Source organism: Haemaphysalis longicornis, unplaced genomic scaffold (assembly GCF_048455015.1).
Source record: "Haemaphysalis longicornis isolate Haplotype H1 unplaced genomic scaffold, Haemaphysalis longicornis Haplotype H1 scaffold_1, whole genome shotgun sequence".
In the NCBI taxonomy this organism is placed as follows: Eukaryota; Metazoa; Arthropoda; class Arachnida; order Ixodida; family Ixodidae; genus Haemaphysalis; species Haemaphysalis longicornis.
In genome coordinates this window covers 419956433-419968659 of record NW_027526203.1, presented here as the reverse complement: position 1 = coordinate 419968659, position 12227 = coordinate 419956433, and the positions used below count along the sequence as shown (strand labels likewise).

At 48.7% G+C, this 12227-nt stretch overlaps 2 protein-coding genes across 3 annotated transcripts in view; one reads left to right on the top strand and one right to left on the bottom strand.

The window, feature by feature from the left end:
• The window catches only part of LOC144155632 (uncharacterized), a 552497-nt gene extending 547162 nt beyond the window's left edge, over positions 1-5335 (top strand). For both annotated transcript variants that reach the window (XM_077687198.1, XM_077687196.1), the window contains exon 31: positions 1625-5335. In XM_077687198.1, coding sequence (XP_077543324.1) covers positions 1625-1915 — 291 coding nt within the window. In that variant the 3' untranslated portion in view covers positions 1916-5335. The remainder of the gene's footprint in view (positions 1-1624) is intronic.
• Positions 5336-5638: 303 nt separating this feature from the next.
• LOC144155630 (uncharacterized) overlaps positions 5639-12227 on the bottom strand; it is a 77317-nt gene continuing 70728 nt past the window's right edge. Inside the window, exons 6-8 of the mRNA XM_077687194.1 lie at positions 11562-11912; positions 10946-11417; positions 5639-7278 (exon numbers count right to left, since the gene is read on the bottom strand). Coding sequence (XP_077543320.1) covers positions 7252-7278; positions 10946-11417; positions 11562-11912 — 850 coding nt within the window. The 3' untranslated portion in view covers positions 5639-7251. The remainder of the gene's footprint in view (positions 7279-10945; positions 11418-11561; positions 11913-12227) is intronic.

The following is a 12227-nucleotide window of genomic DNA, read 5'->3' as shown; positions in this document are numbered from 1 at the left end:
CCACGGAAGACATTCCAGGCCAAGCCGCTTAAGAAGTACACCAACAAATCGCTGTGAGGTGCACAGCGAATCGCACAGTAAATCACAGCGTGAGGTGGGAGCCAGGGATTGTGCGCCAGGAAAGGAAAACAGCATAAGGGGAGGAGGATTCTGAAAAGGGCGACGTCGCGCACCGATGGAGGAGGCTGGGCTGCTGCCGCGCGTGCAATACGAGTTGCCTCGAGAGGGGAAAGTACCGACGGGGGCAAACAGGAGGCTCTTGGCGATGGCGGGTGAGAGGAAGGAACTTGGGAGGGCGCTGTCCAGGGGGCTGGTCACGTGGTGACGGCCGCGGCCACAAAGTGCAGCAGGAAGTTCTACAGCAGATCAAGAGAAGGCCCAACTATGCTTTCGCCTTCACATTCTGAGAAGGTTCTAAGCATCCCCGGTAATTTTTGGGAAACTAGAGCTCTCTCTATTCCAATAGCGGCTTAAAATCAGGGTTTTTTTCGTTTTCACCGATTTCTAAAAAAAAAAAAAAAAAAACGCTGGATTTCTCGGTTTCTCGGTGCGTTTCTCCGTGCCTACTGGAAGAATGGAACCGTCCCCTAGGCATTCAAATCGGAGTTAAAATGATAGAATATTTTGCAGTCATGTTGGGCCTTTTATAAAAATGAACGATGTACAATTTTAGAATACTCGACTAAACAGGTAAACGAACCCATTGGTGCCGCCTCTCAATACTCTTTGCACGAGGTGCACGAAAGGGGCGGCTGCCTTTGAGCAGAAACATGTGAAAGCAGAGAACTCAAGTAAAAGCAGTGGGACCGTCTCCGACATAGTTTCAGGCAGGGCTTCTTGATATCTCTGTTACGACTCGTGTAAGGTTTATGGTTTTACTGTGTGGCGGGAACACTGTGCGTTATGTAAGAAAATTTGTTAAAATATTCATAGAGGCAGGATCGAGCGCCGCGCTTTTTATCAATAGGGCTTCAATTGCAACAAGATGCTTTGACTTTTTAGTAGCAATGGCACCCCTTATCCATATATGCTAGAACAATGGGCACCAGTGAATCAAGCAGGGGGAAAATGATGTCTCCGAGACTGTGTATATTGATGGGTAGCTTGGTGGGAAAGGGCCAATTCCGTGTGATACTTAGTGAGCTTACATTCCTCAGTGCAGTTTTGCGGTGCCGCGGGAGACTTTTCTAATTACCAACAGTTAAATTGGCTTGGATACGTTATGTGGTCCTATCCCGCCGCGGTGGTTCAGTGGCTAAGGCGTTGCGCTGCTGAGCACGAGGTCGCGGGCTCGATTCCCGGCCACGGCGGCCGCTTTTCTGGTGGAGACGAAAAGCAAAAACTCCCGTGTGTGCGAGATTTCGGCGTACCTTAAAGATCCCCAGGGGGCCAAAATTAATCCGGAGCCCTCCACTATGGCACGCCTCATCGCCTACATTGCGTCGGCGCGTAGAACCCTACAATCAATCAATCAATTAATTACGTTATGTGGACCGGAACTGATATAGAATTCAATGTATCTAGGGCTTTTGCATTGTTCTCTCGACAGTGTCTGAGGTCATTGTAAGTGGCAAGCAGTATCGAAGGGCGTTTTAACTCGCGTGCGCTGCGTTTTGTGCTGCAGAAGCTGTGGACCAACGACCCGGTGATCGAAGTGTGCCCCTACACCAACACGATCAAGCCGTCGCCGTACGCGAGGTCGCGGCTGCCGCGAAAGGTGTCTGCGGCCCAGACCAACGGCGGCCAGACCCGGACCTTGGACGCCGGGGCCGCGGCGATGACCAACGGCCCCGCGGGCAGCGGCCTCGTTCAGCGCAGTCGTGCAGTCTTTGAGCCGCCCAAAGTGGCCAGCTCAATGGGCGCGAGGCTGGCGCGAATGCAGAGCATGTTCGTCAAAAGCACCGAGAAGAGCTAGACGAACACCGTGGCCGACCTTGGATGACCCGGGCCTTGGACGACCAGTCACTGTACCTCTGGGTAGTGCCTGCCTTTCAGCGATGCGTTCTCGGCTTCTCTCGGTCTTCAGGACGCTGCACTTGTGCGTGGAAACTGTGAAATGACCCTCAGAGGGACCTGCTAACGCAAAAGAGTTATCGCGTTCTGAAATATCTTTCCTTCGTTCTTCGAGCAGACCAAATGATGATCTCCTGGCTGGCAGCTTAAGCTTCATCCGCTCCAAAGGGATCGTGTGGGCGACAGATTCTGGAGTCCTGCCCCTGCTGGTGCAACTGTCGCCAAGGAGTTTCAATGGTGTCTGCGAAAGAAAGGGGCTTTTTGTCATAAATACACACCCTATCTGCAAGTATGTTGTCAGCGCGGACAAGATATTCAAGAAACATATTAACCGCCCGAAATTCACTGTCCAACATCTCAGTAAGCACATGTTAGCTTCACATTGCACATACGAGCTTAGACCCCTCTTAAGTACTGGCGAAATCTGGGTGTTTTTCTCGGAAAATGATTATTACTACCCTGGTGGTGCTTTTTCTAAACTCAGTTTTTGGAAGTGTCATATACGAAAATGGCGCTCCGTGCTCACTCGTTATCAGTGTCTATAATTCAGTCAGCCTGAGCTCTCCTTCATATCTCTCCTACCGGCTAATGGGCAGGATGCTGCAGTTTTTTTTCTGTCAGAGAGAGACGGGCTGCGATAAGGAAGTGCGGTAAGAACTATGGTGGCCGACACAGGACGCTCCTAAAGGTCGCGTGACTTTTGGTGCTATGATGTGTATACTCTGCTAGCATCGAACGCTGATTGTAATAAAAAATACCGCAAATTTAATTATAGATGACTGCGGCCATTTCTACGCCTCGTTGCACTCTTTTTTATGTCGTTCGGATATAGCGACTGAGCTGCTTCTGTATTTTCAAGTGCACCTCTCTAATAATCATTGTATTCCCGCTTTCCACGCAAAGCGTTGTTTACTTTCGAACAGCATCATTTTTTTTTTCAAACAAGCTATTAGTAGAGAAGCCATGATTTCTCTAATAATGCAGTTAGAAGCAAGCTCGAACTTTGTGTCGTAATTTCTAATATAGAGTGTATCGCTTCAGTATCGACGAGTCAATTGCGTTTTGCAGATTCCGTCTAAAACGCTCAGTGTGAGATTGTTGTTGAGAAGTGCTAATCAGATTTGTGTGTCTGTCGGACGATAACTGTTGTGACCTGAGGTCAAGATCAAGAGCTTGAGCTTGCACTAATCTCAAATCAGTGGCTGGTAGACTCCGAATCATGTTTTCTTTGGAGTTATTCACACTTACATAACAATTTCACGCAGAACAGTACAGCTTCGAGGAAATCAGTGAAATCATTTCATAGGCATGATATTTGAATAATGACACCTTGAATATTAACACTACAAAAATACTTTGCAGAACGTTTTGAGTTTGTGTGCCATTCGTCGTCGTCGTTACGCACCAACGTATTGTTTGTTCAATCGTCAATGTCACTCGTCTAAGTGTTCAGCACACGCCGCTAAATTCAAATTATCGACAAAAGTGCCTGCCCTAAATGTTTGCTTCTTTGCTTCCATCTCATTGGAACCAGTGAAAGCAATCCCTTGAACGTGACACCGCACAGACAGCAACCTTTCACTTTCGGTATTCGCGGAGTCGATTCCCGGCCGCGGCGGCCGCTTTTCTGACGGAGGCGAAAAGCGAAAACGCCCGTGTGTTCGATATTTCGGCGCACGTTAAGGATCCCCAGGTGGTCAAAATTAATCCGGAGCCTCTACTACGGCACGCCTAATCGCCTTTGTAGCGTCGGCGGGTTGAACCCTTCAATCAATCAATCAATCAATCAATCAATCAATCAATCAATCAATCAATCAATCAATCAATCAATCAATCAATCAATCAATCAATCAATCAATCAATCAATCAATCAATCAATCAATCAATCAATCAATCAATCAATCAATCAATTAATAAATCAATCAATCAATCAATTTCAGTATTTGTTGTACCAGAATACTTTGCTAAGCATTTAAGAAATTTCGAGTAATTAGGATAACAGCCATGCGGTAAGTCGGAGGGCTTCACTTTTTCGTTCATTTGTCAACGTAGATGGACCAGCGCTAGGCCATTTGACGTGACAGTATTGACAGGGTGTCAATTCTCTCAGTCAGTGTGCGTTGCATAAGTCAAAATTGCTTGTTGAGATTCTACACAAAAGACGCAGCTGCTGCACGTCGAGACGGCTATCAGCCAGTAGCACTTTGAAGTGTTGAAGTACGGCAGTTAGGTGTGAACAAGTTTAAATCATTGCGCGTTCCAGGTTAGGTTCTGCAGTGGGATAACCGCAATAATTCCTGAATGTTGCAACTTGTGGCTTCTCACTTTATTTGTCGTTCACAGTGCATGCCGCCTGTTTATAATGTATTTCTAATTGACTTTCGAGATGGGGATGTCGGTTGCTCATGTTAAAACACACAAAGAGAAACTCGCCAAATGTCCTGGCTAACCATATCAGACCTTTTACCGAACCATGGGATTGGTAGCGTGTAGTGTTTGATATGAATTATTACTCAGGTCATTTAAATTCAGTTCGCTATTTTTATATTTTGCTGTTTGGCAAGCTCTTACCGTGTTCGCGTGCTATACGATGGAACTGCACACCACGTGTGCGCGAGCAAAATTGTGGATACAAAATGTTAGAATAAACTGTCGTGGACTTTCGCTTTGCAGCCTGTTGATGAACGCCCCACGTTAAGCAAAGTGTGCACATAATTTTACCGGTGCCTTATACCGAATTTTTACGGGTGTCGTTCTACTTTTTACGTGTGCACAGATGTTTGGCTTATTTGTACAACTTTCTGCAGCTTTAGGCCAGAACAAGCCTGTTCACACAGGCTATGCCACTTGTGCAATAGGTTGTGGTTCATTTCTGTGTGCTAAAAGGGCTCCTCCGATGGTCCTCAGACTGTTCAGGATCGGTAGATGGAGGAGGCCCATTACCTCACCCCGAGTGCGTAAGCTGACACCTGCAGCGATATAAGCACAGTTGTGACAGTCCGTTGTAAACTGAAATCCTGCTATGCGCACTGCAGTGACTTGCGTAATTACGACGACACAGCGTACAATACGAACACACACTTGAAGAAATGGTGCTAAGGTTTCTTGTGCGTGCAGTGGTTTCGTTGTAATACAAACTTGCTGCTATCTAACCCATTGAGAGATGGAATTTTCGCTGCATTCAGTTCTTTGTTGTTCTTTCTTGCCTGTAATGAAATAGCCTACAGTATTTCTTCTATTTGCGTGCGATGTATAGACCTCTTCTGGTGTTTCTAGGCCATTGTCCTGTAAATAAAAATAATTGCTGTGGTTTGTTCTTCTCTTTTGTGCGTATGTTTCCGTTTCGGGTGCTTCGCCATGTGACGAACGTCTGACAAGGATGAACGTCTTCTTGTTGCGTCGTAGGGGAGCTTATTACAGGTCAGGGCGGAGGCTGGGGGAGTGAGGCAGGCGAGAGAACAAGGTAACTGGAAGCATCAGACGGATAAAAAAGAACTCCCCTTTTCCTCCATAGAATATGACCTCACAGGCGTTGTCTAGCATGGCTGCGCAGCACAGGGCACGACGAAACAAGCGCAGAGATGAACATCATCCTTCCTTCGGGTATAAGAAGAAAAACAACAGGGAAGGCGTGGCACGACGTAAATACGAGGTATTTTATTTTACGTGCGATGAAAACGAACTCAAGTGTTGACATGTTGGCACTCTCAAAGGAAGAAAAAGTAGAAGCACGAGAACACAAAGACAACAAAACTTACTTCCGATGCGATTAAGGTGAGTTACAAAAATGAAAAATAAATTAAACATTCATATACCCTTTATGTACAGTAACTGCGGCAATATGGACGGTCTATCCGCCCCACCACCTGGTGCTTCGTTTCACGGTGAAGCGCATGTGCTCGATGACTGCGTCACCCTTTGGAGCCAGTTACACCGTCTGTTGCAATATTTACCAGCAATGTTAACAGAAATGACTTCCCCGCGTAGGGAGAAATTGGGGCTCGTCCTTCACTTCTGGAACTGTCCTCTCCCAAGAGAACATCCCGACTTTCCCTTCGCTCTCTTCCGAAAGACGCTATTTTCAAATGAATCGTTCTATGCGTTATGACAAAGCGACTGTTATATAAATAACAGTCGATGACTGAGATTAGGGATAACTGTACGAAAGATGGCGTAGGCTTGTTTTCGCACATTCAAACTTTTCGTTATGTTGGTTTTTAAATTAAACAATGTGAACAAAACAACGTTGACACCCGGGAAATGTGGCATAATCTTTCAAGGTAAGTGGTACGTAAATTAAAATGACTGTTTGAATAAACCTTTCAACGGCCGCATCTAAACATTTCTGAGCTAATGCCTCAGAGAACAGGGAAGCCTTAAACCAATGCAAGATTGTAAAATGGATAACGAAGTCAGGGGGCGGCACTCTTAAGAGGCTTACAACGCTGAGAGGCGAAGGTACCTGGCGTGTGCTAAAACACATAGCTCGCCCCTCACAGCGCTGTTCTGTCTTCACTTCAGATGGGTGTGCACGATTCATTTTGTATTTATATAAAAGAACGTTCAGCACAGCGCATTGTCATTTAATTACTCCTAACTAGCCCTTAACGCGTGCATCTGTTACAAGTGATATCTATACGTACTTTGTTGGACAATGTAGTAAAAACGTTAGGGTTACCTTTTAGCGCTTAATAATTCAACATGTTCAAGGTGCTACTTTTTACCTGTGGGAAAATACCTTAAAAGAGAAGTCAGGTTAAATCAAAATTAAGAATGCCTGGTGAAAACACCTATACATACCGCTCCTTGAAAAAAAATATTGAACTCCTCACGCCATTCGTGTACTTTACTCCTTCGTCACGCCCATGACGACCGTGAAAACCTTCACGACTGAGTTGAAAGATGGCATGCCTTCGTCACAACGCACCCAAATGCCTCTGTGGTTCTCACGCTTCGATGTGGAAGCAGGCCATCGACTGCGCAACCGTTGTGCGCAATCAGTCACAAGAACACCAATGCTGCAGCTTCTCCCTTCCGATGGCGTTCACCGCTTACAAGTGAGTGCCGACGAAGTATCTGTCGAGCGCCCTTCTTCGGCCGCAGACAACCTGCTGCTGGTAATCGAGAGTTCCATGGGCGCTTTGTGTGACTTGGCCGGTCGGATGGATCCCTGGGATGCATGAGTCAAAGGGTGCGTCGAACTAGACTTGACTTGGGTGGATTTAGAGGCACGTGCTGTCATGTCTTCCCCTTGTTCTTGAAGTTCTGGAAAAAACAAAGAACAAAATACATTGTGTGCGTTTTCTCTCGATAAATACGTATAAAAAGAGCGCTTTCACGAAATGCAAAAGTAAGGACGGTTGGAACTAGAAAGTAAACCTCTGCCTCAAAACGTTGGTTCCCTTGAGCTTTTAATGCGTCAGCATTAGTGCGCCCATGTGAGAATAAAAAAACACCGCGGAACATCTCTACAGCGCGTACCAAGAGTGCAGCGCGTACCAAGCGGAGCACCAGGGGCGGAGCAGCAGAGCACATGAGGAAAGCGCGGAGCGGTAGTTTATGCGGGTGCACGTGACGTTATGGTAGAGGTGCGATTTATGGGTCAAGTCGGCGACAAAAAAAGGGGAATGTGATCGATGGCTAAGCGACGTAGTGACTAAACGCTTGAACGCACAAATCGCAGGGTACTACCTGGCATAGAATCAACGAAAGAAAAGCGGAGGCGCGTGCGTTCACGCCGTTGCGTGCCTTTCGGCTTTCCAAAAAAAGCCTGCCCACCGCTTTTCACGTGCTATTGGACTTCTTCTACCAGACTGCACGAGCGCTAATGCTGTGAGGCGCAAGTCAAGCCCACCACGCCCAGGCTCATGGTAGCTCGCGCATCCTGGAAGCAATTCAGTGCCGAGAATTCTGGCCGTGCAGTTTTTTGGCTTTAGCTTCAAGAAATGCTATACAAGTAGCCCCAAAACTTCTCACGTTAAAGGTGCGTTTACATCGGCAAGAAGAACCAACGACATGGTCTTCGCACCCCAGATGACCAGTTTCCCTTTAAAGGGTGCTCCACAGCAAGTGCACTTATGCTGCGACGAAGGAATCAAACTAAAGTTACCAGGGAGGAGTGAGCTAGGGAAACTTTTAGGCTATTTGTTGGTAATCATAACAATAATTCATCACGTGAACGCAAAACCTCCATGGGCGAGTACTCGCGAGTTTCACAGCGGTGTCGTTGCCTTAATCTTCGCCCGCTGAATGGTCAACAGGCCGTGTGAGCACGCACTCGCCCGAGTTCTCAAGTGGAAAACAAACGTCCCGGTGCGTGCTGTTTGCGCACAGTCCCAATCAGTGCGCATACTGAAACGCACAGTCGAGTTCCCGTGCGGGATTCGAAGGCAAGATGAAGGCAGGAAACGTACACTGACTGCCCTGACTTGAGTGCAGTCAGTGCAGTCAGGGGAGTGCAGTCAGTGCAGCCCACCTGCGTGGTCGTGTTTTTGTGCGCTCCGACAACGGCGCGTACTGCAGTGAAGGAGAGTAGAACGACGGCGAAGTGGAGGACAGCCGAAGCTTAGTATTTGCCTGCACGGTTCTTTCCCGCGGTGTCGGACTTGCAGCCGAGATCACGAACACGCGTAGAAAGCTGGTAAAGTGTGGTAGCTGTCCGCGGCAAGTAGATGCAGAGGAGTTTCGGCGGGATGGCGGCGAGGCAGACGAAGGGACAGATAAGTGTCGTCTATGCTTAGTGGTGTCGCGGCCAGAAAGCTAGAACTCGGCGTTAGCTAAGCGGGTTGTAGGACTAGAGGCAGCACTAAGTAACGAACGCGACGAAAGCAGGGCTGTTGAGGGAAAGTTAGAAGCAGCTGAGGGGAAGCTAGAAAGGATCGTCATTTCGCCAACAAATGACGAAAACCTCGTCCCATGCAGCGGAGCAGAGGCATCCATCGAGGTGACAACACGGGACTGAAGATAAGAAAGGCGACAGCTACTCCAATGTGCTGAAAGATAGGCCAGCCAATCCAGTCTGAAAGCAGGGTGCCAGCAAACAGCGGCACGTGGCAGAAGATAGCTATGACCTTGGAATTGAACTAAAGCGTCACGATGTAATTCTGAAACGCGCGAGCACATGCGTGGAAGCGAATTCGCAGACACAGGATTACTAGCGTTTTCCAGCTAAATAGTCAGGGGGACACATGAGCTTTCTCTTTTGACGTCGCAATTCCTAATCTTCGATTCTAGTTGACTTTTTTAACGTATACGTGTGGGTGGGTGTGTTTACGTCACAGCCAACGAGAACGGGTGAATCGGCCATGAGCCTCTGACAACTGTTGTTAATGGTAAATACTCTGAGTGGGCACGCAAGCATTGTGCGTTGACATCACAGCCAAACTTGAAGTTGTGAATTGGCCGTGAGCTTCTCACGACAGCTGTCATTTTCATTTACCAATTCCACTGAGTGGGTACGTGTGGTTTGTGGGCGAGTATGTTGACGTCACAGCCAAATGAAAATTGGTGAATAGGCCATGAGCTTCTGACGGCTGCTGTCATCGTCGCTGGCCACTCAACCTTAGGGAGCATGTGAAGGTCATCGCAAATAATAAGAATTTTGATGGAAGTTGAGGGCTGCTCTCGGCCAACGCGAAATTTGCTGTCAGATGAGGGAGCTAATGAGAATGTTGGCTAACAAAACCCATAGCCGACCGACAGGTTCCGGCTACAGGGATTTGGGGACGCCGCTTTTTTCATCAAGTTAGCCGAGTATCTGTTTCTGTCTTGTGTAGCGGTCGAGTATGATCTCTTAATTAGCAGCTATTGAATTTAGCAATGTTTTACCCTGTCGACTTCCTCTTCAAAAGACGCAGCAAGAATGCGACACGTGGATGGCACTGCGATTCACTGGCACGGGAGAGGGTTCCTAGCGGAATAAATGTTGGCGGAGTAATTTGGTGAGAACTGCGTATTAAACCGGCAGGAAAGGCGTTTTGTATGCAAGCAGATTATCTACAACCGGGCCATGTTTACGCTGGTTTTGCATGCTTGCGAGGCATTTTGAACCGGGCTGCGTAGCTGTATGGAACAGAACAGGCCGACCACTTCCGATGATGATTCTTACTGGTGGCTGCAAACAGCTGGTATCATATAACAAAGGGATTGAAAATCAGGTGTTTTTACTTGCTATGCCCCAGAAAAAGTTTGCTTTTTGGTAACGACCGGAACATTTGATCTGCAGCATAATGCAATTGTGCCTGCGCACTTGTGGCTGAACATAATCCTACGCCCAAAATCGCGTTAATGTTTGCAAATGCGGGCAAGAGCTGGTCTCTGAACAGCTCGCTTAGTATTTCTTTGTCGGCGATACTCCAGTAGTAGGAAGTCTTGAGACTTGCAATAAAGCGAGCATATTTCCCTCCTCCATCACTTCTGCTAAGAGCTGTGGGCAAACAACTGTACGATGATCAAAGTGTGGCATCAGAACAACACAATGACACAAAGCTACCGCAGACCTTGTTCAAGGCCGTGTCTTTCTATGTTCGTACAGGGAAGAAGCAGTGAGTGAGGCCCGGACTGTTACACCTCATTAACCGGTACAAGTACCAGTAGATGTTAAATTGTCGAAATCCGCGCTTCATATAGTTCGCCACTGTGCGCACTGCAGGCTCCACAAACGCGCACAACGCGCGCTTACTTTGCTCGTTAGTGTCAAAGTATTGCAATACATTTTGCAATTTCATTTCGCGAACTTGTCTTACTTTTTTTTAGGTGATGTGCTTTTTGGGGGGCAATCATAGAAGTTTGAAAACATTCCATTTTATTTTGTGTTCTCACAACCCTGACCACGCATCTTTTTACGTACCGACCCGAATATTGCGTTTGTGCTGAAGCAGAAACCGGTTCGGTAGTGTTCATTCTCACGGTGGGGCATTCCATAGTAACGTACCCTAGACGACCTGGCGAAGCCCAGGAATGGCCGCAGTCTGAGTCCCCCCGGCAGCCGGCGCGTTTTGGTGCGCTTGTAGACGACCTGCTGTTGCAGCTGCTGATGGGGCGGCGGGGGCACCCGGATCGGTATGGGCAGCGGCGGAGGACCCCGCCGTAGGCCGAACATGGCCCCCCCGTGCGGCGGAGGCACCCCCAGAAAATGTGGCGGCAGTGGCGGCGGGTGGTGGCGCACGGGAAGAGTGGCCGGGAACGGTGGAGGCACGCCGAAGACAGCGTGCCCCACAGACTCCTGCGGCATGATCAAGCCACCGGGTGACGTCCTGGGCGGCAGCGGAGCCCGCGTGAGCGGAGGCCTTGCTAGCGCAGGGAACCGAGGACCCTGCGGTCTGGGAGGTCTCACAACGGCTACAGGAACGATGCGTGGTGGCTTCGGTGGAGGGGGCGCTGGTGCGCGCTTCGGGGGCTGCGGCCTGCAAGTTCGCGCGCGCTGTCAGTTATAAACTTCAAGTCGGGTGTGTTAGACGTACTAGGCTCGTGTAATTGTTAAACGGTGCGTAAAGCCAAGTGGAGAAGGGCGTCAAAGTTCCTAAAAAGGAGCGCGAATAAATGCGCACCTGTGGGGAAGTATCGCGTTGGTCTCCGGTCTCAGCGGTGGCTCCGGTGGCCTTGGCGGGCGAATGGGAGATTGCCGCGGCTTGTGTGATGTCTTGGTCGTCCATCGTTGCGCCGGAGGCCCGGAGCTTGGGCCCGTGGACGGATCGGGAGCCCGCCGCGTGGGCACAGGATGGCTGCCTGCCTGGTAGATACCCTTGCTCAGCTGGCTCAGTTTCTCCAGGATTGGAGGCGGCTCGATGGTGATCTGCAGCCCCGTCGGGGAGCTCGTCATGTCCCCGCGCCGGATGCGGAAGTCACAGCCGTTGAAGAACTCCAGCGTGTTGCCTGAGCACTTGTGGCTGAACATCATCCTGCGCCCAAAAACCGCGTAAATGTTTGCAAATGCGGGCAAGAGCTGGCTTCTGAACTGCTCGCTTAGTATTTCTTTGCCGCCGACACTCCAGCAGTAGAGCAGGGAGAATGAAAGTCAAGAATTTAGGTTATTCGATTCCGTCATGAGTACGAAAGTGAATCTTTATTACGCCTTCCTGGATGTCTCTGCTTGCAGTCAACCGGTATCGTGCCGTTGTGTTGGTAATATCCGTGCCCACCGTAGGAACACACACATATATCCACTTTTCCTCTCATTGCGGTCTCTTTTTGCTTCCTTATACACATCACAATGG